This window comes from Perca fluviatilis, chromosome 4 (genome assembly GCF_010015445.1).
Source record: "Perca fluviatilis chromosome 4, GENO_Pfluv_1.0, whole genome shotgun sequence".
Lineage (NCBI taxonomy): Eukaryota > Metazoa > Chordata > Actinopteri > Perciformes > Percidae > Perca > Perca fluviatilis.
In genome coordinates, this window is record NC_053115.1 from 28989869 (window position 1) to 29017756 (window position 27888).

At 40.3% G+C, this 27888-nt stretch overlaps 1 protein-coding gene and 1 long non-coding RNA gene across 4 annotated transcripts; one reads left to right on the forward strand and one right to left on the reverse strand.

Moving 5' to 3' along the window:
* unm_sa1614 (un-named sa1614) lies at positions 1 to 27684 on the reverse strand. Of its 3 annotated transcripts, none has more exons than XM_039797811.1 (28): positions 26841 to 27684; positions 21113 to 21185; positions 20846 to 20991; positions 19774 to 19848; positions 19473 to 19522; positions 18506 to 18635; positions 17391 to 17476; positions 17100 to 17175; positions 16358 to 16438; positions 16147 to 16244; positions 15948 to 16017; positions 15721 to 15808; positions 15516 to 15564; positions 15213 to 15385; positions 14233 to 14366; positions 12622 to 12713; positions 12289 to 12475; positions 11975 to 12060; positions 11762 to 11877; positions 11517 to 11584; positions 11318 to 11425; positions 10050 to 10317; positions 9092 to 9259; positions 8943 to 9006; positions 7516 to 7559; positions 6670 to 6809; positions 6243 to 6368; positions 1 to 1225 (listed from the first exon to the last, which is right to left on the reverse strand). In XM_039797811.1, exons 1-28 carry the CDS (start codon positions 26964 to 26966, stop codon positions 1151 to 1153), a joined length of 2997 nt encoding a protein of 998 aa, XP_039653745.1. In that variant the 5' UTR covers positions 26967 to 27684; the 3' UTR covers positions 1 to 1150. The 3 variants fall into 3 exon arrangements, with proteins under 3 accessions (XP_039653745.1, XP_039653746.1, XP_039653744.1); XM_039797812.1 differs by having other exon boundaries at positions 6247 to 6368; positions 6670 to 6824; XM_039797810.1 differs by having other exon boundaries at positions 6670 to 6824.
* LOC120557469 lies at positions 3598 to 6404 on the forward strand. The gene is made up of 3 exons (XR_005638971.1): positions 3598 to 4002; positions 5981 to 6110; positions 6270 to 6404. It is a non-coding gene; the product is annotated as an uncharacterized LOC120557469 (long non-coding RNA).
* Positions 27685 to 27888: the final 204 nt, after the last annotated feature.

A 27888-nucleotide genomic window follows, 5' to 3' on the forward strand; every position in this document is an offset into this window, starting at 1 on the left:
TGAGTTTTTCTTTTCTTTTTTTATCAAAAGCTAGGAGGTAAATGTTGACAATCAAACCCAGATGAGAAACATTCTGCTGAGAAATTTGAGGTCCTTAAAAGTTCTTCCTCATGGCAGTGTAATGCTGCCACCATGATAAAAAAAAAATTCAGTCTAAGGTTGTTTAAGGTCATGTTATTATGACTTTGATGTTTTGTTATCACTAGATACCAAATTATTCCGTTTCAACAAGAAACGTTTTGTTTTTACCACAAATCACTTTATCAAACTCCTCGTCACGTTGTTATAACAAACATTACTTGCTTGACCTCCGTCAAATATTTAACTCCGTTATACACGTTATAAAAAACCCCAAAGTGTTTGTCATATTAGATAAAATAATAAGTTATGTAAAAGAATTATTTGGTATGTACTGATAAGAAAATGTATCATATCATAACAAATCTCTTGTTATAATGGGAAAAAATAAAAATAATGTGTCGTTTTCATGAGAAACTGAGCCAAAATATTATGTAATAGTGTCAGTAACTCGCTGCCGTACTTACTCACTGAGGCATCGTAATATCTTGTGACATTGAAGGCAGCTGGAAGCATCAGCTGTGTCCCATTTCAGGCTCCACCTCCTCTGAATTTATTCTTTGGTCTTCAGTATTGTCCTCTGGTCACTTGCTGGACCTTGTAAGCCCCGCCCCTCTAAGGAGGCGGAGCCTGAAATGGGACAGAAGTGCTGATGGATCTCCACAGGATCAATAACATTACAAACATTAGAAAATTAAATTAGAAAAAAGTTGAAGTTAAACTTCAAAATAAAAGTCAAGTGGATTGTTCTACTTTGAAGTGAAGTATTTGTGCTTTAAATAAAATATAATAATAATTAAAAATAAATAAATAAATAAAAGTATCGTCAACATCAGACTTCAATGGTTGCTGATCGGTTTGTGCGAGGCAGTCTCCATGGCAACATTATTACATGACCCGAGCTACATAAAGATCTAGTCTGGTCTAGATTCTTCATTAAGAAAAGGCAGGGACAACATGATCTGAGACTGGACCGTACTCAGTACTCATCTGGTTTGGTTCTGGTTCTCCATGCTGACTGATGAGGTCTGGATCTGTACTGGTCCAGGGTCTGCACCGATCCAGGTTCATGTCAGTCTGAGAGAAGCTGGACGAAGGACGACGGAAACAAACCCTTCTGGTCCGGTTCATCCTCTATGTAACCATGCTGCACGCCCACACACACACACAAACACACACACCACACACACTTTAGAGAAACTTTGACATAGAATTCACACAACTAATGGTTAATTAGCTAATTAACAGCTAATTTTGGCACCAGATATATACATTAGTTTTAGTCACATTTTTGTCATTTAATTATTGTTTATTTTAGTCAACAAAAACTAAAGACATATTGGTTTTGTTGTGGCACGCTTTTGTGAATTTATATACAATTTAAAGCAACACCAAAGCACTTTCCTCTTCGGTCCCCCTACAGGTTGGAAGCGTAATTGTCTATTATCGCTGTCTCATTCTCAACTACAGATCCGCTACCCGATCTGGCAAACTTGCATAGTGCGGTTTTAGCCGATAGAGGACCGCAAAGCGAATGCAGAAGTGCCATTCACTCTGTTATGAGTTGATGAACCACTGAAACGATTTTGGAAACATATTTTAAGGTACAAAAGAATCTTTGGTGTTCAGTTTATTTTATGAAAGATTACAGTGCAAATTAATAAAACGCATGATTTCCCATGGGTTAAAAAAGCCAGAATTAGTCAAAAGGCTATTTTTCATCTGTAGTCCCCTGCTCTCGATGTTAAAAAAGGCTTTTTAAAATACAGAGAAACAAAAAGGAAGACAACACAAGCAAAACAAAACTTAGCATAAAACATCACAGAAACGATAAATGAAAAAAACAAAGCACATCACAGAACTTAGCACAAGACACAACACAAAAGCAGAAAGATATACAACAAAGCAAAGCAACAGAGTATAAAGTGAAACAAATAAAAATTAGAATAGACACAGCCGTTAAGAACAATAAAAGCAGTAAACTAGGAGGAAACAATAAGTAAAATTCATATATGTTGACTTTACAAACTAACAGAATAAATGTAGTGTTAGTGCTGACATATATATGTATTGACCATCCAGTGTTTTAGCTGCTTAGTAAAAGATGTATATGTGTTTAACTGTCTGATGTGGTTTGGGATTGAATTCCACTCTCCTGACCCTCTGATGGACCAGGCTGACTGACTAAAAGAACTTTTCCGCAGCGGAATAACACGGTCTCCTCTTGAGGATCCCCTTGTGTCTGAAACAGTATCTGATCTTCTGTTGATGTAGGCAACAAGTGGCGGTGGTGCTAGGCTGTGAGTGACTTTATATACCAAGCATACGTTTACATATTTCATTAGGTCTTCCCAGCTTAAAATTAAGGACTGATGGAAGTTTTATTTATCTAAAGTTTTTATGGCTTGTTTGTATAGTGATTCAAGTGGTTTCAGTGTGCTGTGGTTGGCCTGGGACCAGCTTGTCAAACAATAACTCAGATGAGTGAAAATCATTGAATGTAAAAACATTTGGCAGCCTCTGTATACGTGATTTCTGATGGAACGAAAATTAGCAATATTTTACTTGATTGTTTTACAGATTTTTTTCACATGTGACTTAAAAGGAGAGGTTCGAGTCAACAGTGTTGGGAAGGATACTTTCAAAACGTATTTCGTTACAGAATACAGAATACATGCCCACAAATGTAATTTGTAACGTATTCCGTTACGTTACTCAATCTGAGTAACGTATTCTGAATACTTGGATTACTTCAGGATTACTTCCACATTGAATTGCGTTTTATAAGTGTAGGAATGCAGCTATCACATACCTAACTAACAGGCCTATAATGGTGTGTTCTTTTTATTCCAACTAGCTGAATGTATACCTGAACAAGCAGATAGATTATTGGTAGTCCCGAACTGCATACTACAAAAATCTAACCGCAGTCTTGCTACCACGAGCTAATTTTAGCTAACGTTAGCTAGCATGTCAAACGGGGCTAGTCAGTCTTTAAACGGCTCTGGAGCTAGTAAATCAGCACGTAGGAGAATGTAAAGTCGCACGTATGTTAAAAATAGCAAGGTGACCAGTAAAACTACAGCAGACGACTACCCTTGGCTAATTAAAAAAATAGCTTACTTTAAGATGCTTCTTCAGGTTGGAGGTGGAGTAATTTGGACGCTGAAAGGAGGTTGGTTGCTGGCAAGCACAGGTTGCACTGCACAGTTATATTTCATTCTCCCTGTTCGTTCTTTAATGTGAAATGCTGTTTGAATTTCCAAGATAGAAACTTATTCCTGCCCTGGCTCTGTCGTGCCGGTTCCGACTCCATTGTGACTGATCACGCAAATAGCTATTTTTTTCGATTTCATATCGGGGCTTCTGGAAAATGCATAGAGTTGCCTTAATTTAGTCAGAGTGAATAAACTCGTGAAACAGAGAAGTATCGTCATGTAATCCATTGATTTCAACAATGTAACTGTATTCTAAATACCAACGATTTAAATTGTAACTGTAACGGAATACAGTTACTCATAATTTGTATTCTGAATACGTAACGCCGTTACATGTATTCCGTTACTCCCCAACACTGCGAGTCAATTAGCACCCCAAGATATTTAAATTCACTCACAACCTGTAATTTTGCACCCTCAACAATTATGTGATGATCACTTGTGGATCTATTGGTTTTGCAAAAGAACATGCTAACTGTTTTAGAGACATTTAGTTGCAGGCAGCACTCTTGTAACCATGTTGTAACCTGAGCCATGGATCTGGTGAGCATAGCTGCAACGTCTGCTTTGGATCTGCCATGTACAAATTAAATAGTATCATCTGCGTACATTATGGTTTCAACCTCAGGACAAACAGATGGAAGGTCATTAATACATATACTAAACAAGAGCGGACCAAGAATGGATCCTTGTGGGACACCAGTAGGTAAGTGCACCAACTTCGATCTATGATTATCAATGGGAACTGACTGAGACCTGTTTGTTAAATAAGATTCTACCCATGTCATTGCACCATCACAGAAATTAAATTTGGATAACTTGGCAAGGAGAACTTTATGTATCAAAAGCTTTCCTAAGATCCAGAAATACTGCACCACCCAAATCCAGAGATGATTTTATTTTCTCTAGAAAAAGGAAATTAGCCATGTCTGTTGAGTGTTTGGCTCTGGAGAGAGGTGGAACGGTTTTCTAGATGGAAAACAATCTACTCAGCTACCCATTTCTCAGCAATTTTGGATGCTGTCAATAGAATACTGATTGGTCTATAATTACTTAAGGAAGTTAAATCACCAGATTTGAGAATTGGAGTAACAATTGCTGATTTCCAGGCGTTTGGAAACTGTCCAGTTGATATTGAGAGGTTAATAATCAAAGTAATAGGATTAACTAAAACTGAGCCGAGGTCGTTGAGCATAGTCGTATCCATCCCAAACACATCTTTTGCATTAGAAGGTTTGAGTGACCTAATGATTCTCATGATTCCTGACTCAGTAATGCTTTTTATGGTAAAGGCAAGTTCTACTGTGGTTGCTGGATTTTTCTATTGTTCCCCTGTCAGTTTCTTTAATTGGCTCTAGAACATTTTAACGTTTCCTCTGGCTTCATTTAAAGCGGCAATAAAAAAAGTTTGCCTTTCTTTACATAATGTAGTGATACTTGTCGTGATGGAATTTTTTTAGAGCAAGATCACGGTCTTTCATCAGTTTGAAAATGTTATTATTTAACCAAGGGAGACTGTTATTTTTGGCTCTATGTTTAATCTTACGGGTCAATTTTGAGATAATTTCCTGTATTTTCCTAGAAAATGTTAGACAATCTTGTTACAGATTATTCCCTAATATCAACTCATTCCAATTTACCTGTTGGGTTGAGGTTTGGAAATTATTTTGCTCATTCCTTGGAATTCTATAAAATTCTGTTGCAACCAAGGGTTTAAATCATTTGTTGTTTAGCTTCCTGGACACTGTAATCAAGTTATGATCAGACAGTCCTATTAGCATATAGAACAATTTAAAAATTCTCTCAGGTCTATTGCTAAAAACAAAAATCTGTGTACTGGTGGAATTAGTTCGTCTTGTGGGCCCTTGGATTAGCTGTGTGAAATCCATCCCATCCATAACCTTTTTCAGATTTTTCCTATTTTGTATATCCTCCCAGTTTATATTTAGGTCCCCCATGATGATTACTTCTTTCTTAAAATTGTATTCTTTCAACACATTATCAAGTTTTTCATAATGTCTTCTAAGTAATCTGAGGGTGCTTTCACACCTATAGTTCGGTGTACTCGGTACAAGTGGCAACATTGTTGCATTTTTCATTTGGTTTGGTTAGCTTTCACACTACACTTTGTCAAATGCACCAAACACTGTAAACACACCATCTGATCGAGACAGTCGCTTGTTTATTGGACAGAATATCCGAAACTCGCTGACACTTAAATAATGGAGCAACACCAAATTTATAACGTCTTGGGTTTTCTGGTTCTGCATTAGCGTTTCTCATAGTTTAGAAGGAGGCGAACAACGAGCAGCTGATGGACTGAGTGAAGGAGAGAGACAATGTGTGCTCAGAACAGCTTATGGATCGGAAAGCTATCATCCCTATATAGTGTTGTACAGGTTCGTAAATTGTGTGCAAGATTGAAATTCGCGGATCGAATTCTCACCTAAAGTAAACCAAACTCTAATTAATTTGGAAGCGAACAAAGCCCCCCGTTTTCAAGCAAACCAGATTTTGTTTTTATTATATTTTATTTAAACGCACAAATACTTCACTTCAAAGTAGAACAATCCACTTGACTTTTATTTTGAAGTTTAACTTCAACTTTTTTCTAATTTAATTTTCTAATGTTTGTAATGTTATTGATCCTGTGGAGATCCATCAGCACTTCTGTCCCATTTCAGGCTCCACCTCCTTAGAAGGGCGGGGCTTACAAGGTCCAGCAAGTGACCCAGAGTTCGGATGAGTTTTCACACCAGCCCAAACGAACCGGACTATCCGACCAAACGCTCCAGGGTTCGTTTTAAAAACAAGGTAGGTGTGAAAGCAACCTCAGACTACAGTTTGTTACCATGGTTAAAGGTTCTCGTCTATCGCATTGCTAGTGAAAAAAGCACTGTTTATCTATTAATAGCACCAATCAGAGCGCATGATGATGATACGTACCCACCAATCACTGTCCTCCTGTCCCAGGACCACCAGCACCTGTCCCTCAGAGAAGCTCAGCTCATCGTGGTGGTCAGCCTGGCAGTCGTACAGCGCCTCAACCCGGCGGCTCGTCGCACCCCGAGGCTAATAGACATAAGCAAATCACGCTGAAAAATGTCCTACTAATATTAATAATAATGCATATTAATAATTATTAGAAAGGGGTTACGTTTCTAAAAATTTTTTAACTGTTACAATGAAATTAACTAGGTGGCTGCAAAGACTTATATAGTTGATTCTAAGGTGTTGCTACATGGTTGCTAAGGCATAAGTAGGTGGTTAGAAGGGGTTACTAGGTGGTTGCTAAGGTGCTGCTGGAGTGTTTTGTGGTTTCAATGCTGATTCTAAGTGTATGCGAGGGAGTTAAAGGTTTTGAAGATCTCACCAATGATCTGCGAGGAAGTGGCTGGGGGGCGGGGCGTCTGCTGTCATTTTCAAAGCTCTGAGAACGGTGATTGGTGGGAGACCCGTTGGGAGGGGCTTTTCTGACAGGGTGCAGGAAGTGGGAGGAGCTACCGTCACTATCTGCTCTCCGAAAACCTCAGAGAGAAAGAGACAGAATGTAACTGTAGCTATTTCAATGTCAAGTTATTTAAATTATTTCATAGAGAAACAGAAAGACAATTATTTCTTTCAATTTACCGATATACCTTAACAGATTTTGATTTTTTTAATTTCTGTGTGAGAATGTTTTTTTCTACAATATTTTTGAGACAATATACACTTGCTTTAAAAAAAAAGATGGGGGGGAAATAACAAGAATATTGTATATAAGCAACTGGAAATGTAACTTGCACCTTTGAAATAAAGAAGGACAACTAACAAGTGTTTTCTATTATCGATTAATCTGCAAGAAACTCAATTAGTTTTATTAATTGTTTGGTCTATAATATGCCGTAAAATATGCTCATTAAATGACTGATTATCAAAATAGTTGGCAATTCATTTTCTACAAATTTTGGACTACTCCTCAATTGTTGCAGTTTTACAATAAAGTATAAAAAAGACAGCAAAATAAATACAATGATATCACAGATAAAAATGTAAACTAATCTGTTTAAAAAATTTGATTAAAGAATATGATGTACAGTCTAACCAGTGGAGGAGTTGCACTGGGCCAATAAAAGTTAAAGCTCCTCGGCTGACACAGTTAGCTACCATTCATCATAGCTACACATGATAGATTCATCAGACTCCAGACAGATAAAACAGATGTCTGGACAGGAAGTACCTCTTTCTGGTCGTTCAGTCAGCGAGCTGAGAGGAGAAGCTGGACTGGAAAGAGAAAGACAAGTTATTTTTATCTATCTGACTACTCTGAACTGTATTTCATCTTCAGTCCACCAGAGGTCAGTACAGTCTCTCAAGTTCAGCTGAAGAAGAGATTTTTCAGCTTCTTCATGCTTCAACACACACTGAATCCTGACTTTAACCTCACCTTTATTGTTCTTTTAGAATTTTGGGGGGAAACATTTTGTGTATTTACTGCATCATTTTAGACACATTTCACTAAATTCAGGCAGACATATCTGGTATCTTTTGACCCTTTGGGATCTCACTAGAATTTAAAATAAATGCGAGTTTAAACAAAGTTTGGACAAACGACACAATTTTGTAAAGATAAAGCCCCTCAAAGTTCTTGTCAGGTTTAGAAGAAGGGTTTGCAGTGGGGCAGTTTCATGTAAACGTATATAGCAGAGAATGGCGTTTCAACAGGTTGAAGGAACTATTTTAGATAATGTCAGCCTCCCCCCCTCCATGTTTCCATAACTGTCATGAATAACTGACAAACTGTCACTAACCTCCACCCCCTCCCCCAACCATCTTGTCGGTGATTGGCTAGAGTGGTTTCTTGTATTTTGATGCACAGCCTGTGCCCCTAGTGTTTGTTTGACGTTTACGGCCCCTGTGTTGTCTCCCGAGACCGGGTTTTTTCACAGTGCATTCAGGGGGCAGGCAGCTAGTGGATCAAGGAGAGATACCTACGATTTGAGACAAAAATGAAATTGCGCTGAAACCATGCAGGAGCTCATAGTGCACCTTTAAAGTTCCAAATGTGTCCATTTTAACTGGTTTTACACTGGATGGTATTTGGTCCGCGTTTGTGTTTTTTTCTTCTTATAAACAAATAAAAGAATAAACATAAATGTCGCTTTTTCCTGTTTTAAACCAAAAACAGCTTCAGTTCTTCTGTTTTTGTTGTCTAAATCAAAAAACAAAGTCAAATAACGAGGCAATTAGTTTTTCCCAAATTCATTTTTGTCAGTATTTCTTTTTGAATTGAAGAATGGAGAAAAATAGACAGAGGACCAGGAAGTATATCAAATAAAAGCCTGATCCATTACAATTGATGGATGGACAGACAGACAGACAGACAGACAGATAGACAATAGTCATTCTTCAACCAAAATTGGCCCAGTTATTTAACTTTTGGTTTTCCTCGTTTTTGGTGTTTCTTTTTTCATTGGTCCAAAAGAAAAGAAATTAATGTACACAGACCTGTTTAACACTATTGTTTATGGAAATGGAAAATCCAGGCAACCTGTCACCAATGTGACATAATTCTACAGATCCATTCAGAAGCCCAGCTCCCTTGGATGTGTTTATTGTAATCACATTTAAATGCACGTTTAAATTCATTGTGTCTCAGATACTCACACACACTTCTTAAAGGAGGAGTCTGGACCGCTGTAGATCCTGGGACTAGTTGGCAACCCATAATCTACACACACACACACACAAAGAGTTAATAACACAGTACTGTATCACTTTGACAGATTAATTGAAGCGTGTCTCTCAGATGTTACCGTGCTTGCTGGACTCGGAGCAGCTCCTCTTGTGTCGGACGGCGATGGGAGGGGGAGGCGTTGACTTTCTGTTTCCTGTCAAACGGAAGAAGACCTCCCCCTCTTCCTCCTCTTCCTCACCAACTCCGTCCCCCCCAGCAGGAGGAGGAGGGGGAGGAACGTTTGGAGCTGGAGGACGACAGAAAGCATAGATGGAGGAGTGACTTTTGTTTTCAAAACCTGGTCTTTACTTAATAAGTGAATAAAAACAGTATTAGTGTGAAAAAATTGTTTTGCCCTCATTGTTGTGAAGTTTGCTAGAAGTGATGTCATGTGGCATTTGTGGAGTAAGCACTGTGAAGGACTCCGTTAAAATAGCCTTTTAAATGCTACATTGCTTGTAAGGAAATAAATGGAGTAACAGGCTTACCAGCTTTAAAAGTGACGTATTCTCTTTTTTTTAAATGAGCTGTGTGTGTAGATCCAATGCATTCTGATGTGAAGAGCAGTTCATTCATGTGGATTTGAAATAGTGTTAAATTGAGAATAGAATTTGGTGTGGTGGTGAGAGAACAAAAACTGTACATAGTACTTGAGTAAATGTCTTGTAATTAAGAAGTAATGTAATTTACTTTCTACCACTGATTGTGAGAAATTGTGCAGCTTTAATAAAAGTATTTTTATATATTTATACATGTATAGCTTGGGTTGTGTTTGTCGCTGCCATTTTGGAGTGAATTTTACTCGTCCAAAAACGCTGTAAATATTATATTATATATATATATATATATATATATATATATATATATATATATATATATATATATATATATATATATATATAAATATATTAAAAGAAGCTGGACCTCACTTATTTCTAAACCATGGCTACAGCCCTGGTCAGGCAGCAAATGAAAGCAGAAAAACACCTGGAAACATTACAGATATAATAAAACTCAGAACCAGAATCTGAGCTGACCTTTGACCCTGGGGGGCAGTGGCGGTGCAGGGGAGGACGGAGGAGGAGGAGGGGGACTGGAGGCGCAGCCAGAGGGCCGGCTGTGGAGCTCCATAGCCATGGCCAGCCTCCTCCCCACACTGAGCAGACCCCCTGCTCCTCCTGCTCCTCCAGATGAGGGTGGGGGAATGGGGATGGAGGAGGAGACGGACTGACTGAAGCTGAAGGGCCGGGGGGTGAAGGAGAAGGAGGAGGACGAGATGGAGCGCTCCTTCTTCACTGGACCATTCTGAAACCGAAGAGGAGGAGCGAGAGAGCCACATCGGTAAACAAAAATTATTATCAGAATAATTATTGTTGCAATAAATGATTTAAACCTCAATGTTAGCGTACAGTAGGGCTGCACGGTATTAGGAAAATATCTATTTGTGATTATTTTGACTGATATAGCGATTGCGATATGATTCACGATATTAGAGGGAATCATCATTTTTGTGTTATTATTCTCATTTAATGTACCAAACAAAGATGTTTTTCTTTAGTCTGTAGGATACAATTTGTAGGCCGGGACATCGCTGCAGCACCACAATACTTTATTTTAGAATGGTTTGACACATATTTTGCCATTAACAAATATTGTGCCCCCCTGCGATTTGGATATTGCACTAGTACATATTGCGATTTCGATAAAATTGCGATTAATTGTGCAGCCCTAGCGTACAGACTAGACTACAGTTTGGTAACTTTATAAAACTATCAAGGCTTCATGCACATAGACACAGTTATTATCCCAAGAAGCCAATATAATATATGTGCTCAAGAAACAAGCACAAATACTCAATTTTCTGCGACCACGTACGAGCCTGCATCCATGCACTAATGCATCCCAAATTTCTGCCTCCTAGGGCGAAAACTGTGGCCGCCAAGGGTTGGGGACATTTTTGTGCACAGACCGATCGAGCTACAGAGGTGCTGGTCGCACTTAAAAATACAAAAACTGGACTGCCCTATCCTAAAAAAATATTGTCATGTTGAAAATGACACGTAAGTATTCTTTTTGTGCTTAAATTGTGAAATATAAGACTTATTAGAACAAGCTTGGTGCATTCAGCCACTAAAGTAAAGCATTAATAAAAGTAGTAATAGTAGTATTAAAGTATCACGAAAGGCAGATAATAATTAAAATATACTCTTTAATGTTATGGCACAGCTGTGTGCTGATGTTTTGTTTCTTGAACAAAGGAGGAATAAAGCAGATAAATCAGCAAGTTGTCAGTCTCCATGATTACCTTTTCGTCAAAGTCATCGTCGCTATCATAGAGATCGTCATGTCGAAGCCTCCACTCGTACTCCACGTGGACGTGATGGTCAAACTGGTTGGACTGGGCCTGCTGCAGCTGCACAAACACAACGCTATGTTACGATAAATGTAACACGGACATCTATAGTCACATGCAGAGATGTGCGGCTTTGGAGTGACGGCCTCACCAGCGCCTCACAGTGGCCGTGCTTCAACCTGCGGCTCACATCCAGAGCGGTCTCCCCAACATCGTTCTCTGTTCACACACAAACAGTTGAAATATAACTCAGATGGTCTCGGTCGTCATGACCATCAACAGGAAAAGTATGTGCTTCTACAACTGTGAGAACGGACTAGTTGAGAGTGAAGATATTTTTGGAAAACAAAAAATTCCCCAATGTGTGTGTGTGTATGTGTGGGGTGTATGTATTACTGATGTGTGTGTTGGCCCTGGCTCTCAGCAGCAGTCTCACACAGTCGCTCTTGTTGTGCAGACAGCTGTAGTGCAGCGCCGTGTTCCCTGCTGATGTCTGCACGTCCACGTTGGAGCTGAAGACAAAAGCACACACACAGGTGAACACAAAGGTGTACACATTTACACATGCTGAGACGATATCACTCATAACCGTCGTCAGAGCACACTGACCAGTTCTGAGCTAAGAAGTCCAGGATGTGCAGCGACGTCCTGTCAGACAATAGGACGGCTAGATGGAGTGCAGTCTCCCCTCTCTCCTGTTGGCGTGGAAACAAGCTGCTAAGTGTGTTTGTTTATGGGAGTTCACTGATGTGTGTGTACCTTTGTGTTACCTTATATGTGATAAACAGTACCTGTTGGTATACCTGTATATGTGTGCCTGTGGGCACCCGTACGTGTACAACTATACCTGTGTGTGTACCTTTGTATACTTGTATTTGTGTGTACCTGTGTGTGTGTGTGTGTGTGTGTGTGTGTGTGTATACCTGTATGTGTGTGTGCAGCGGCTGGCTCAGCTCCATCCTCTGAGCATACAGTTGGATCAGACTGTAGATGTCGCAGCTCTTGGTCGCCTCCTGCAGGGCAAGTCGCAGCACTGCAGTAGAGCTGTGGCTCCGCCTCACAAAATGAACATCCTGATACTTTGACAGAATGAAGTCTTTACGTTCTCCCCTGAACACACACAATAATATACAGTACCAACTTTATTAAAGGAACATTTTTACTAGAAAAAAGTACAGTGTGTGTGTCTATGTTTGTGTATCCATGCATGCGTGTGTGTGTTTGTGTTTTCAGGCGTGCGTGTGTGCGTGCCTTACATGTGGCTATGTTGGGAGGGCTTCAGTGATGGACTCAGCAGGTTGGCCTCCAGTATTTCATTAAAACCAGAGTTACCAACATTCCTTGCCAACTAGGGGAGAAAGAAGACAGAATTTTCTCACTACCCACATCATATAGTAACGAGTACTCCAGAAAAAAAATTACTATTTGTTTGGTTTTGCTTGCAGACAATTACCGCAAGCGTTCTTTGATTTAATGCAACGTGTAATTGGCCCAATTACGCAGCAGCTACAACCCATACAGTCTATAGTGTGGTCAAGTTGAGCGCAGCGTATTTGACGGGAGTTGTACAGTTTAGTAGTTACTATAATTCATTTAAGAATTTGAACACTTTCAATACCCAGCCCTGTTCTACTCTTGAACATACAGCATACATACAATAAAGTTGGGCCCTTTGGAAAAAGTATATTTAAAGAGTAACTAAACCCCTTAACTACTTTTTTCAGCCGAAAACCAATGTATATGGGTATTTAGTAGTGTTGGTGGTGGATTCAGGTCCAAAACTGGACACACACACACACATATATATATATATATATATATATATATATATATATATATATATATATATATATATATATATATATATATATATAGAGAGAGAGAGAGAGAGAGAGAGAGAGAGAGAGAGAGAGAGAATTTTGTTATTGGCTGATCTGGTGCTGGGTGATGTTTATGGTGCTGGCTTTCCTTTTCACCCTGGAGCCAGGGACATTCTGTAGTGAAGTGTGGCTAAACTAAAACTGAGGGATTGTTTAACTTTTGCCCACGAGTCGGGCCAGAGAATAACTACAGCCAATCAGTTAACAGTCCTGTGACAGGTTGATCAATGTTGCAAAGAATTCCTTCCCAACTGAAATTAAAAGGACATGCCTCCTGAACACAGAAAAATGTAATGTAATTGTGGCGAGACACAGTTCCCTGCTAATTGGTGTGTTTTCAGTGTGAGATCTAAACTATAACTCCCAAGGTGCTTCAGTAAGAAACATCCATCCAATCACAGACCTTTAAAATCTGTTGTGTGGGCACCTGGGTAGCTCACCTGGTAGAGCGTGTGCCCATATACAGAGACTCAGTCCTCGATGCCCTTTGCTGCATGTCATTTCCCCTCTCTCTCCCCTTTTATGTCTAAGTTGTTCTGTCACAAAAATAGGCCTAAAAATGCCACACACAAAAAATCAATAAAAAAACAAACAAAAAGAATCTGTTGTGTGTGTCGCTAACGGCAGGTAGAAGCTTAAGATGACAGTGAGGATTGAACTCTTTCCTAACTCGACTAAACCAAGCAGAGAGGAAGGATTCTCTTTAGTTAGTTAGTCTTGCATAGCCAGAACTATCTCATACCGCTTATCATTCTGGGATAAGGAAAAAAAAACACTCTGGCTTGTTTGCATTTCTTTAAACCAATCACAACACACACGTCTTGGGTGGCTATAAGCCACGGATGCAGCGACGGTGCCCTTGAAAAATAGATACCGGAGATAATGGAAGGGGAAAAGAATGTCTGACATCGGGCGCGTCTCAGGCTTTATCCCAGCACTGTAAATCCTGTAAGCCAGACTACTTGTTAGCTAACAGGCCAGACCTACCAGCAGGTCTGAAGTCCCCAGACTGTCCAGACTCAGAGACTGAATCCTGGAAACGTGGACCCCCATCTCCCTGTGGATCCCCGAACACTCGATACAGGTAAGGATACCCAGATTGGTCGAGATCCATCCAGGATCTACAGAGAGAGAGAGAGAGAGAGAGAGAGAGAGAGAGAGAGAAAAAAAAAAAAAAAAAAAAAAAAAAAAAAAAAAAAAAAACCCAGAGCATTAAAGTGTATTGTCTTGACATATTCATTAGATGAGTTTCAATGATATTAGCATCGAAAGTAGCGATAGAAAAAATATCTAATAAGTGCTGCAACTGACTCATTATCAAATAATCTGTTATAATTTCCTGGATTAATCATAGTGAAAAATGTCCGTCACGGTTTCCCAGAGCCAGAGTTGACTTCTTCAAATTACCTTTTTTGTCTGACCAACAGTACAAAACATGAATATATTTGGGATTGCTGGGTTTACTGTCGTAGAAGAGTAAGAAAAACAGAAGTTGAAACAAGGGAAGTTTCCAATTTTGCGACGGATGACTAATTCATAATTCCCATAATCATTTAAACTCTATATGCGATGTTTTTAAGACTCATGTAATTGTTTTTATTATTTTTATTTGTTTGTTGGTTGTTTAACTGTGTGTATGTTTTCCTCAATGAGACACCTGGTTAAATAAATGGTAAATGGTCTGCATTTATACAGCGCCTTTCTACCTTAACCGGAACAAAGCGCTTTACAATTTGCCTCTCATTCACCCATTCACACACTCATTCATACACTAATGGTGGCAGAGCTGCTATGCAAGGTGCTGGCCTGCCCATCGGGAGCAACTTGGAGTTCAGTGTCTTGCTCAAGTTTAAAAATGCAGACAGGAGGAGCTGGGGATCGAACCGTGAACCTTGCCGTTAAAGGACAACGATCACTAGATAAAATAAAGATGCATTGATTAAGAGATTGATTGATTGATTGATTACCTGGTGCTCCGCAGTCACAGCAGCAGTTGTTTCCTGGCATCCGCCTGACGTCATCAGTGATGGCCCGGGTCAGATCCTCCACGCTGCTCTCCCCGCAGCCTCCCCCTGTCCTCCCCCCGTCCAGAGCCACACTCAGAGCTTCCTGCTTACTGTTACTGAGCACCGAGATCCAGCTAAACACAAAGATTAACATAAACACATCTTAACACTTTTCATTTTTGTGATAATCAACATAATTACAGGATGACACCAGTATCAGACTTTATCAACAGCTCACCAGAATAAAGTTTATTTTTGACTTACGCCACACACTCTGCTTCATCCTCTGCCAGGAAGTGGTAGGTCCGATTATCTGGAGGATAAAGTGTCTGTTATATATTACACACTTCTATCAATTACACACTTATATCAATCAATCAATCAGGGCAGTCTTAGGCTGTTTCCTCAGTGTGTGTGTGTGTGTGTGTGTGTGTGTGTGTGTGTGTGTGTGTGTGTGTGTGTGTCTTACGAGAGATGAGGTCGAAGCATTTCTTGTCCTCCACACTGGGTTTAACCTGACAGGTGAGCAGGTTGAGTCTGGTAGGAGGTTTATTAGGCTGAGAGAAAGAATATTATAATTATAAGAATCATAACTTTAATGTTAAATGCCAAAGGTTACAGCTTATAATATTTCACACACACACATTTTTTTTTATATCTATGCACACACACTTGTGTACACAGAGGGGAACTCACAGTAGCGTGTGCGATGGTCAGGTAACAGTTGTGAACTGAACATTTCCTTTTCTGCCACATTTTCCTCAACCTGAAACACAAACACGCAGGCTTAGTCTCACTACTAATACTATACTACTAATAATACTGATACTGATTGTTAGTGTTGAGTGTTTTAGTGTGCACGTTAGTGTGTGTTTTTTTATTTAATGTTTTTTACCCGTCACTCTTCTTGTAGAGGAATCCTGTTCTTTCTGTCCCATACTGTTTGTCTCCCAGCAGCTGATGCATACTGTAAACCTGCTTAGGTAAAGAGTCCTACACACACACACACACACACACACACACACACACACACACACACACACACACATTAATTACCTGCTGAACAGTATTATAATGTTAGTTAGTGTCACGTTTGTGTCTCTGACCTGCTCTGTGTGAACCACTGGCCTCAGCTGATCTCTGAGAGTCACCAGCTGCTTCTTCTCCTCCTCCTGACGCTGCTTCACCTGAACACACACAACAGCTCAACTGAGCCAAATGTGTATTTTAACTAATTCAGACTAACAAGCTTTTATCAGGCCAAACATTATGTTAATTCTTATCCAGATAATTTGGTTATTACACGTTTTAATGTTAGATTAAGTTAAGTTTGTTTTTGCCACTTGCAGGCTCAGATTGTTATTATACATGTCTGACTGCATTATGAAAAGATGGAGAACTTGCCGTTATCCTGCCATGCTTTCATGTGTAACTTACTAATGCCTGGTACACACAGTAATGTTAACTTTAGCTAATAGCATTAGCTTACCTCCGCTCTGTCTGCAGCTCTCCACTCTTTGAACAGCATTTTTCTTTAGCAAAATGTGCCTTGGTATAGGATTTCTTCTCCTATTTGGCTAGCAGGAGTAGCCTGACAAGCCAGATCCACATCAAGATGTTGGCTGCAAATTACATTTGCTGCCGCTAGGGTGCGTCTAGATTTCTAGGCTATAGCAGTGGAGTCATCCCGGTCAAGCTAACATTGTTACCATAGACTTTTAATATTAATTCATATTTACAGTCCACGATTGTTACCCACATACTCCCAATCACAACACCAACAGCCTGCTAGCGGCCCCTGCAGGCTGCAGTGGTTATTACAGATAATCATAACTACTTGTACCGTACCGTGTTCAGGACTCCATTCAGCTCCTCCATGTACTGCTTCAACCTCTGAGTGGTGGAAACACACTCCTGCAGGAAACTAGATATACACACACATGCAGCAAACTGGCATGGTTGTATTTACTGTACTATACTGTACACACTTATATCAATTAAACACTTATATAAATCAATCAATCAATCAGTCAATCAATCAATCAGGGCAGTCTTAGGCAGCGTCCTCATTGTGTGTGTGTGTGTGTGTGTGTGTGTGTGTGTGTGTGTGTGTGTGTGTGTGTGTGTGTGCGCTCTTACTTGTTGTGGCTGTGGTAGTGTTTGATGAGGTTCTGCAGAAGGTCAACGCCTCTCTTGGTCTTTATCTCGTTGACCTTAATCAGATACTGAGACAAAGAGAGAGAGGATTGTATTTATTGGACAGAGAGAGGGCTGCATATTTTGTAAGCGATGGATTTGTTTCAGAGTCGTTGAGGAGCAGCAGGGGGAGGAGGAGGTTAAGGCCGGTTACACACTGCACGCGTCTCGCGAGCGTGGCGTTTCTGTTGCGTGGATTTTTCTGTGTCCTACATACCAGAAGCGTGTCTGACGCGGCGCTGCTCCTGCTGCTAGGTACAGGGAAGGCTGATCTTGGGACATAGTGCCGACATAGTGGACAGATTCAAACTCTGATAAATGGGTAAGTGGGCTGTCTGAACAACTTTGTGTAGCAGTAAAGAGCCTATATAGCCTGATGATATCTGATGTTGGACCGTCACTCAGAACACACACTACGTTGTTATCGTAGCCTATCCTACCATTTATATATAGCCTACTGATTTGATTAAAGCAAGACAACGTCGGCAGTATTGACTGCAAAATATGTTACAGAATATTTCGTTCTGTATGACAGGTGCAATATTTGAAAATCTTTTCTCTGAAATTTTGTATTACATTTATATCTACATTGATGTCAAAACCTAGACTTTCAAACATCAATATGTCATTTATTAATATGTATTTGTGTCTAAATGACATATAAACATATTTTCCTATTCTATTTTGCCTGGAAACGCTTCCAACACGCTCGCGTCTCGCGTGAAAAATAGGTGTTGGTTCTATTTCTAGCACGCGCGTCTCACGCCAGCAGTGTGTAAGCTCTAACCTGTTAACATGGGAGCCGAAATATAAACGGACACGCCACTCAGCTGACACGCCACGCAGCTGACACGCCACGCAGCTGACACGCTCGCGCGACGCTTCCAGTGTGTAACCGGCCTAAGGAGTGTGAGGAGGATCAGCAGGAGCAGAAGGAAGAGAAAGAAGGATAGAGAAGAAAAAGATAAAAAGACGGAGGAAGAAGAAGATGACCGAGGAAGTAAGGGTGAAGGAGCAGGAGGAGGCAGAGTAAAAAAAATGGAGGTAGAGTCACTGACCTCACACATGCTCAGTTGGAAGGAGCGTCTCTCCTTCTCCAGCTCCTCTGCAATCTCTCCTCCGCTGACCTCGGTCCTCACCATCCCATACTGACGAGCTAACTCCCTCTTCTCCTTCTCCACCTGTTTACTGCACGTGTGTGAGAGAAAAAGATTATAAACTGTAACCTCAGACGTTTAAGATTAAAAATATGAACCTTATAGTTATAATATTCTCTCTCTCTCAGCCTTATGAACCTCCTACCAACCTGCTCACCTGTCAGGTTAAACCCAGTGTAGAGGACAAGAAATGCTTCAACCTCATCGTACATTAGACACACATAAATACATACACACACACACACACACACACACACACACAGAGTACATACGCTGACTCCGTAGCGGGCAGTATGAGTCTGTTTTTCAGGCCAGTCGAGGATCTGAAGTCTTCAGGTCAACGACTCCACTGACCAACAGAGTGAGTGTGTGTGTGTTTGTGTGTGTGTGTGTGTGCGTGTGTGTGTGTGTGTGTGTGTGTGTGTGTGTGTGTGTGTGTGTGTGTGTGTGTGTGTGTGTGTGTGTTTTCCTTTGGTCCTTTTTAACCATTCAGAGCTCCACTTGAAGCTTCAGCTCAAGACACATTTTCCACACGACTTCTGGTCAGTGACACTTTACAGAAATAACAATGACGTGTTTTTGCCGTCTTCATGGAAACGTAGATATTCATGCAAAGCTGAGTATTTACCCTGAAGGCTACCTGAATTGTTATGACTACTTGAGCACTTACTCAAAGTTCTCCAGCAGACATATTCAGGTTTGTCAAAATCTAGACAAGAACGTTTCCAGGTTTCTGAAACCATAATGATGATATTTACATGGACAAAAACCTGAACAGATAACAACAAAACAAATAATAACAAAGATACTTGTGTGCATGTAAACACACTCAGTGTGTGTGAGATAATTCTGTGTGATCATCACTCACAATCTGCTCTCATAGTCCCTCCATGCTTTGTCAAAAGGCTTCTTCAGATCCTGCAAAGAGAGACAGAGGAGAAGACAGTGGTTTAGATTCACTGCATAGATGAGGCTGTAAACACTTCAGTCAGGTGACAGACAGCGCCATCCTGAAGCTATGAAGATCAAATAGGATGAAAATAATAACTCTTGTAAATAACTGAACTGTGGTGAAAGATGTATTAGTCCATCCAGTCTGACATGAGGTCTGCCAGAGTTTATATGTATCATCCAGGTGATATGAAAGTAAGTAAAGACAAAGTCCTCACCCCCTTCACCTCCCTCAGGTCTCCTTTAACCAGAGAGTCCAGGAAGAAGTTGATGTTGTGGAGCATACTCTTTAGCTGCACACAAAAATAAAAAATAAAAATAAAGTAACTTCCACTGTCAACAAAAATAAAAAATAAGAAGCATAATAAGAGATAACAACCAACATATTATTCATTTAACAATGGCAATGGGCAATATGGAGACAAACAACCACATCCTGTTGGTGTTTAAACAGAACTTTTCCAAATGGAGTGTTGAATAGACCAGGTAAAACTAGTCCTAGGTTCCTTTTTCTCAATAGAGATTGGACTGGACTGGTTAAGGCTCAGTTGGCTTTTTAATCAAATGTTTTTTCCAATCTAAGTTTGGAAAAGTTTAGAGCCAACTACTTTTAAGTGCTTTTTTGTACAATGGAGTTTGGAATGGACCAGTTAAATTATATTGTGTTTTTAATTGTAAGGCCCTGGTTAAGACATCGTTGGTGTGTATTGAATCAGAGGTTTTTTTTTCAAAAGAGTTTGGAATGTAGCAATTAAGGGCATATTGTTTTTAACTATTTAGTTTTCCAGTGGAATTTGGAATAGATCACTCAAGAATTAATCACAGGTTTTCAATTAGAGGGTTTCTCAATGGCGTTTGCAATAAAATAGTTAAAAGCTAATTAATTTTGAATAAACAAATTCTATGGAAGATTTGACTACAAACACATTTAGCCCCTTTTATGGTGGTGCCTCGTCCAATTGAAGACAACTGCGAACCAGTGTGTACTGAGGACCATAAAGATTGAGCAGATTTTCCCAATACATCCGGTGAGTTGGATGCCTTTTAGAGATTTGTGTTTTATAATCCATTCCTTTTTACTAATTTTATTTTTGCATTTTGGAGAGAGGACATTGGATATTTGTTTGTTGGATCATGCAGTCTCATTTGAGAAGGACACAGTTTTTGAGTTTTCAATCAAGTAGACAGGTCTTTGTACCACAGTAGCTCTCGAATTATACTTGTAACCAGGCTTAAAATTGCAGCTAACTGTTATACTGTGACGTCCTACTGCTGTCACTGATGACTTACCAGGTTCTTCATGGGAGAGAGGAGCTCTTTAGAAAAGTCGGCCAATCGACAGAAGGCAGAGCCGACCTCGGTCTCTCCGTTTGAGTGACAGTTGACCGACAGCTTCTCCATCGAATTAATGTACTGCTCCAGGTGAGACACGTGGTCTGACAGAGAGAACTGTTAGTACAGGAATTCACATTTGTGTGTGTGTGTGTGTGTGTGTGTGTGTGTGTGTGTGTGTGTGTGTGTGTGTGTGTGTGTGTGTGTGTGTGTGTGTGTGTGTACCTTGTCCTGATGTGTATTTGGCTTTAGCAGCTTTCTTCATCTTCTGCAACACCAACCGGTCACTGTCCAAAACCTGAACACACACAAACTCATATTTAACAGTTCATACATTTAAAACTCAGGGATGTTTTAACCACGAGTGCATGAATCTGCTGAATGTGTGTGTGTTGGTCCTGTTGAATGTGTGTGTGTGTGTGTGTGTGTGTGTGTGTGTGTGTGTGTGTGTGCGCGCACACGTAGAGGCCCTAATTCCCCTGCTGACTCAACACACACACACACACACACACACACACACAGAAACACAAAGAGAGAGACAGAGGACGAGCTTTGTTCTTTGACAACAGACAGCTATACATTGCTGAGTTTGTCAGTTTACACCGAGATCTCGGTCTTTATTATTTCTGACAACCACACAGACCTTTTTCACAGCGGACAATTTGACTTGTCATAGGTGGAAAAGCACAGGTGTTAATAATAACTGTTACTAATAAAGTTTCAGTGTGAGTGTTCCCAGTGAGCCAGCATGCACAAAACCAGGAGCCTGAAACCAATCATTCATTTTATTATTTACATCTGTGCTTTTCCTACTGGGATGTGTCAATATGTCAGTGAAAATGCCCTGGCATTGTTACAGATAAATGATCAGGGCTGATTTATTGGGAAATATTTAATTTGTATGTGATTTTTTTCATTAATGTCATAAAGATTTTATATATTTTTTTTAAATATTTAATTCACTGGATTAACCAAAAACAGACATGACTCTCTGGGTATTTTATCTAACAACTGTGTTTCTTAATAAGCACATAAAAAAAACTGTATCCTGACATGAAAAGCATTAAATGGAGCCAGTTGAGTTGGTTCGGGCGTCTGATCAAGATGCCTCCTAGACGCTTTGCTTTGGAGGTTTTTCCTGGGCACATCCAACTCATAGAACCCACTGGAGGGATTATCTATCTCATTTGGCCTGGTAATGCCTGTAAAATCCTCATTAGGAAATTGGAACCACAGACCACACATTCAGAGGTGGGTAGAGTAGCCAAAAATTGTACTCAAGTAAAAGTACTGTTACTTGAGAATAATATGACTCAAGTAAAAGTAAAAAGTAGTCATCCAAATAATTACTTGAGTAAGAGTAAAAAAGTACTTGGTGAAAAAACTAGTCAAGTACTGAGTAACTGTTGAGTAACGTCTGGTTTATTTTTAACACAAACATTCAATCAAACAGACAAAAATACAAAATAATCATCTTCAGGCAAATTATAGCCTAGTTCATCCAATCAATAAAATAAATTTAAATGAATTAATTACAAAATAGCTTAAATTAAAAATAATCCAGGTAAATTCAAATACTTAAAAAATAAAATCAATAAAATAATAATACATAAAAAATAAATAAGCACAAGTAACACAAATTTCCAAACCTTTATACTTTTTTTTTACCAAGCTCTGCAGGCAGAACTAGAACAAGGTAATGTAGCTGCTGTTTGGCACTTTTACGAAGGTAAACAAGCTTTCATTATGAGGCCAGAGGCCTGTACTACGAAGCAAGATTTGGTTTTCTGTATCACAAAGATGGATCACCGGATTCAATCACCATGGTAATTTATGCTGGACGCCTAACCTGGTCGGGAGCAGGTTATGTTGGAGATCAGAGATCAACTGTTGTAAAAGCACCGCCTACTGACCAATCAATACTTGATTGATAACGGCGTCACCGTTCTTAGAAGATCAGGGGAGCTCGGTGCGCGGAGAGAGAGAGAGAGAGAGAGAGAGAGAGAGAGAGATGAGAAAAAGGGCGCTCATACAAAAAACATTTAGAGACCGACAACCCCGTTAACATTCCCTGATGGGTATATTTATGAAATATATAGATTTTAATGGGAGGGAATTACATATCGGCCATTTGTCGGCTTCTTGAGCCGTGTGTCGCCAATGCGCACAGCGGTTTGAATTATGTTTTTTATATTTTTTATTTGCTCTCACGATCGCTTCCACTGCCAAGGTTGCAACTGAAATAATAGGCTAAAGCAACGTCAATTTATGGAAAGCACAAGTGTAAAGCTGTGTTCCAGGCAACCCGTAACTCGTGTTTTCACAACCTTCTACCCGTGAAAGTGCCCTGGAACGGCAGTCAAACCCGTAACTTACTACTCGTGAACTCGTACCAGATGGTTGTTCTCCCAGTTACAGTTTTTGACGTCACACACACATAAACAACAATGGCGACCCCCGTTGATGCTGTACAGACGCCGTTTATTAACAGTGATAAGTAGAAATAAATAGACATAAATAGGCAACGTAAAGAAACCTAGATAGCTAACGTCAACATTAGGTAGCCGCTAGCTAACGCTAGCTAGAAGGGTTGTGGTGACTTTGCCTGGAACGCTACCAACTCGTGAGTCGTGACTTGAAGTCGTAACTTACGGGCTAAAAACTGTGTCTGGAACGCAGCATAATTATGGTCAGATGTTGTGCCTGACTGATGGGGAAGTGATATTGATAAGCGTTGTGATGTAGGCTAGCCTACGCATCTACAGCATCGCCTATTTTTTTTTTGCCAGCTGTCCTCCTGTTTTAGGAAGCAGCGACTGTATTGCGTTTTGTCTGTAAAACCGTGTCTGTGTTCTTCATATTTATGTAGAATTATAGTTTGCTCTTCTTATGTAAAATATGTGGCTATTGGTCATGTTGTGCAAACATCGCCTCTTTTATGTAAACACGTGCCGCTAGATTGGGAAACCCTGGGTTTATTGAACTAGTTGTTAACCACCGTTATATATGTCAGTGGTCGTGACACAGCTTGCGGGACCACGGTTGGTAGGTTAGGTGAAGCCGGGTAACTGAAAAAAATGTTGATCTGGCCTCTGGGGTGTTCGTCCCCATCTGTTTCTGCATTGCCGATGGTTGATTCTGACATTGTCATTTTTGTTTTGCTGCGACTGTAAAGCTAACCCGTTGTCAGTCCCGCCGATGAGATTGAGTATGGTCACGTGACGAGACTGCACAACTACGTTTGATTGGTAAAACACAGCCACGTGGTAGAGCCTTTAGCGGAAGTCTCTCTCTCTCTGTCAAAATAAAACATTAAAATGAGGCGAATGCGGGGGGGATAAAAACAATGACACGTAGAATACCAAAGAGGTAAAAAGAAAAGTAACGAGCTCATTGTAGCCTAATGTAGCGGAGTAAGAGTACAGTTTCTTCTTCACAAATCTACTCAAGTAAAAGTAAAAAGTATAGTGATTTAAAACTACTCCTGGAAGTATAATTTTTTCAAAAACTTACTCAAGTAAATGTAACGGAGTAAATGTAACTCGTTACTATGGATCCACTCAGTCTAGTTTACTGTATCAACATGTAACACAAACGCAATGTTTTATGCATAAGAAGTTTTCTTAGAAGAACATTTAATTTCCAATTTTCTAGCCTTCCACGAATGTAGTAGCATCAGTGCGCAGGTTGCAGATTAAGTCATATCCTCATTAATGCTCTCTGGTTCCTCCTTATTACCATTAATTAACAATAAAATGAATACTAATGAGGATTCATCTGTTGTCGTGGTACACTAACTCTGTAGGGGGGGGGCAGTTTGAGTCTCTCTTTTTCAGGCCAGTCGAGGATCTGAAGTCTTCAGGTCAGCAACTCGGCTGACCAACAGTGTGTGTGTGTGTGTGTGTGTGTGTGTGTGTGTGTGTGTGTGTGTGTGTGTGTGTGTGTGTGTGTGTGTGTGTTGGGGGTTTGCTGCCCTCTGGTCTTAAGGGGCCCCCCACTCAAACACACACAGAAGCAGTCATCACACAACAGAAGATTGTTCAAAACGTGGATGGAAACGTAGATTTCCAACTACTTTAATAATCAATTATTTGTTTGACTGTTTGACAAAACTAGACATCTGAACGCATCAACATGGACTCTGGCACAGCTGGATTCATGTGAGAGGAGCACTTTGTAAGGGTCATGGCAGTTGGGATGGGGATTTTTATTGTGTTTCTGTGACAAATTCTTAGGAAATGTAGCTACTTCTTTTTAACAAAACATTAAAGTGTGGTTTCTCTTATCCATTTTTGGTTGGTCGGTGGGTATTTTCAGAAGAAATTTGTTAAAGAAAACTAATTTGTGAATGGTTTTTTTTATAAATAATGAAGTGTGTTTTCCAATCATTCTGTTACAGAATAATAATAAAAAATCGCAAATATAAAATTCCCAATATGCCTATTACATACAGTACATGTCCCTTACAAGTGTGTAAACTTTTGACTGCAACTGACCGGTATCAGTGAACACAATGCAGATACTGCAGATATGAATATTTATTGTCTTTGCAGATATATTCATTAAAAAGCTGCCGTGCTCAAACTCAGTTCGCTTCGGGAAAACTTAAAGCTAGCAAGCCACATGCTGAAAATGTTTTGAAGAAAATTTGGATCGTGCAACAATAAGGCAGACCTGCTTGGTTCTTTCGGGGAATGATTGTAAAGATTTAAGAAGAATGTGTTTACGGCATTTAATTATCTAAATGGGATTGGTGGGATTTTCTGTGGACGAAGTTCACACAGTGATACACTAGTAAGAGCTAATGATGTTTAACCATGTATCCAGCTTATTTAATTTGTGTGAAGAGTTAACTTCATTTAATTTTGTATGTTGCATTTTCTTTTGCAGGGTACAAATCTTCCATCAAAACAAGTTCCTTCCCGATACTATTTTGCATAGGCTGCGTCCAGAACTTAGCCCTGCCTAAGACGATTGTGATTGGTTTAAAGCTACATTGTGTAAGAATTTCTCCCATCTAGCGGTGAAATTGTATATGACAACCAACTGAATATTACTTTCTAGCCCTTCCTCCTACGGTGGCCGAACCCGAACCCGAACCCGAAATTAGCTCACTCCATCCTTTACAGGCAGCTGTTCTAGCCACTCCAATATTAACTTTGGTCTTGTTGCTTTGCCTGTCGCGTTGTCGTTTTAATTCTCTTTTTCGCTTCCCTGGCGAGTAATCTTCCCCTTGCATTCGTCACGGTGCCAATAGGTGTAAGAGGGTGAAATGCAGAGGTATGTCCCTCTTTGGCTAATGTATTTTAAAGATGGAGGCGCTACATGGCTGCTGCCATTCGAGCGAGTCGCTCGTATGTATTCTGAATGATTCTGAATGGCAGTTTCCACGCTTACGAGATACTTAGTTGGTGGAAGTAATTACACATGAATGAGTACATATTTGTGAAAGAACAAAGGGTTTTTTGCTAAAAATTACACAAAGAAATGCAAACATTTTCTCCTTTTGTGGAATGTAGGCTATGTGTGGTGTAGCCAGACCTTACTCCACAGCGCTGTGGAGATAGGTCAGGCAATGGGAGACTATATAATAAAACTGTACATATAGTGTACAGAGAAGGGGAGCTTAATTATTGCTCCGGGGCGGGACCCGGAGTCGGGCCCCCAGAGTCGGGCCCCCAGAGTCGGGCCCCCGGAGTCGGGCCCTGATTGTAGAGGAGAAACAAACACAACAGGTCTACTTTTTGCTTTTACATGTTTTATTACATTGCATTACATTAAGTGTATGAAACCCACTGTGTTATTATGGATGGGATTAAAGTGAAAATTTTAGTGGAAAAAAGTATTCCCCTTTTTACCCCTTGGAAAACCCTCAAGGAACCCTGGGGGTCCCCGGACCCCACTTTGGGAACCACTGTACTACTGTACTACCACTCCCTGTGTCAGTACTGACCTCCTCCAGCAGGTAGATGGTGTTCCTGCAGTTGATCATCTTGGAGGTGAAGGAGGAGGTGGTGGGGGAGCTCCAGTCCTCCTGAACCTCCTGCAAGAACTCGGATACCGACACGCACTCCGGCATAGTGCTGCTTAACCCGGGACACACCGGAACCACCCGGGCCAGGACCAGAACAGTCTAACAGAGGTCCGGGACTGACAGATCAATTCCACACAAAAGACGGAGGGAAGCAGGCGAAGACCTATTAAGCTATATGATCAATAATAAAAAAAATATTAATTTAAAACTCCACTGTGTAAAAAGGACAAAGAATCCCATCAGTAGCCGACTGTTTCCGCTTCACACTCCCACAGTCCCATGAAGATAAATCCGCACTAACAGGCTGATAAAAACCGTAGCCTGATTAAAGACCTGCTTCCTCCGTCAGTGTGACTTCATCGTGCACCGCAGCATCAGCCGCTTCTTGCTTCAAACAAAGGTGATCCAATCCAGCAGGAAATAACCCCGAACAGCGCAAATTCCGCAAAAAAAACCGACAAATTAAAACAGACCCGGGTCATTAGCGTGTTAAAACCGCCGAGTCTTTATTCGGTATAGAGCCGCTTCATTCAGAGAAAAACCCACAAACCCGGCCGGGTCTCTCCGTGTGTGAACCTGACAAAGAGCGGAGGAGCTGAGCGGAGAACCGGACCCACCCGGACACTGGAACCGGGCTCAGATGAGGGAATCAATGCGGTCTCTTTTCTCCGCTCTAGGAACATCTTTTTTTTATCATCAGCTGATTTCCCCCTGCTTTTTTCCTTCTTTATTCAAACCGCATGGAGAGGCGCGTGCACGGTGCGCGGGGCGGAGGCGGCGGCGGGTCTCTCTGCCTCGGGAGCGCGCGCTGCTAACCGAGCAAAGAAGTAGACCTAAACCACATTACACCCTGTTTCATTCATGTCAAACCTGCTTAAAGTGTGTAAAAACAGGTTTCTAAAAAAATAATAATAATAATAATTTCTAAACCACCTTCAAAAACGACATTTCTATTTATGGTTTTATT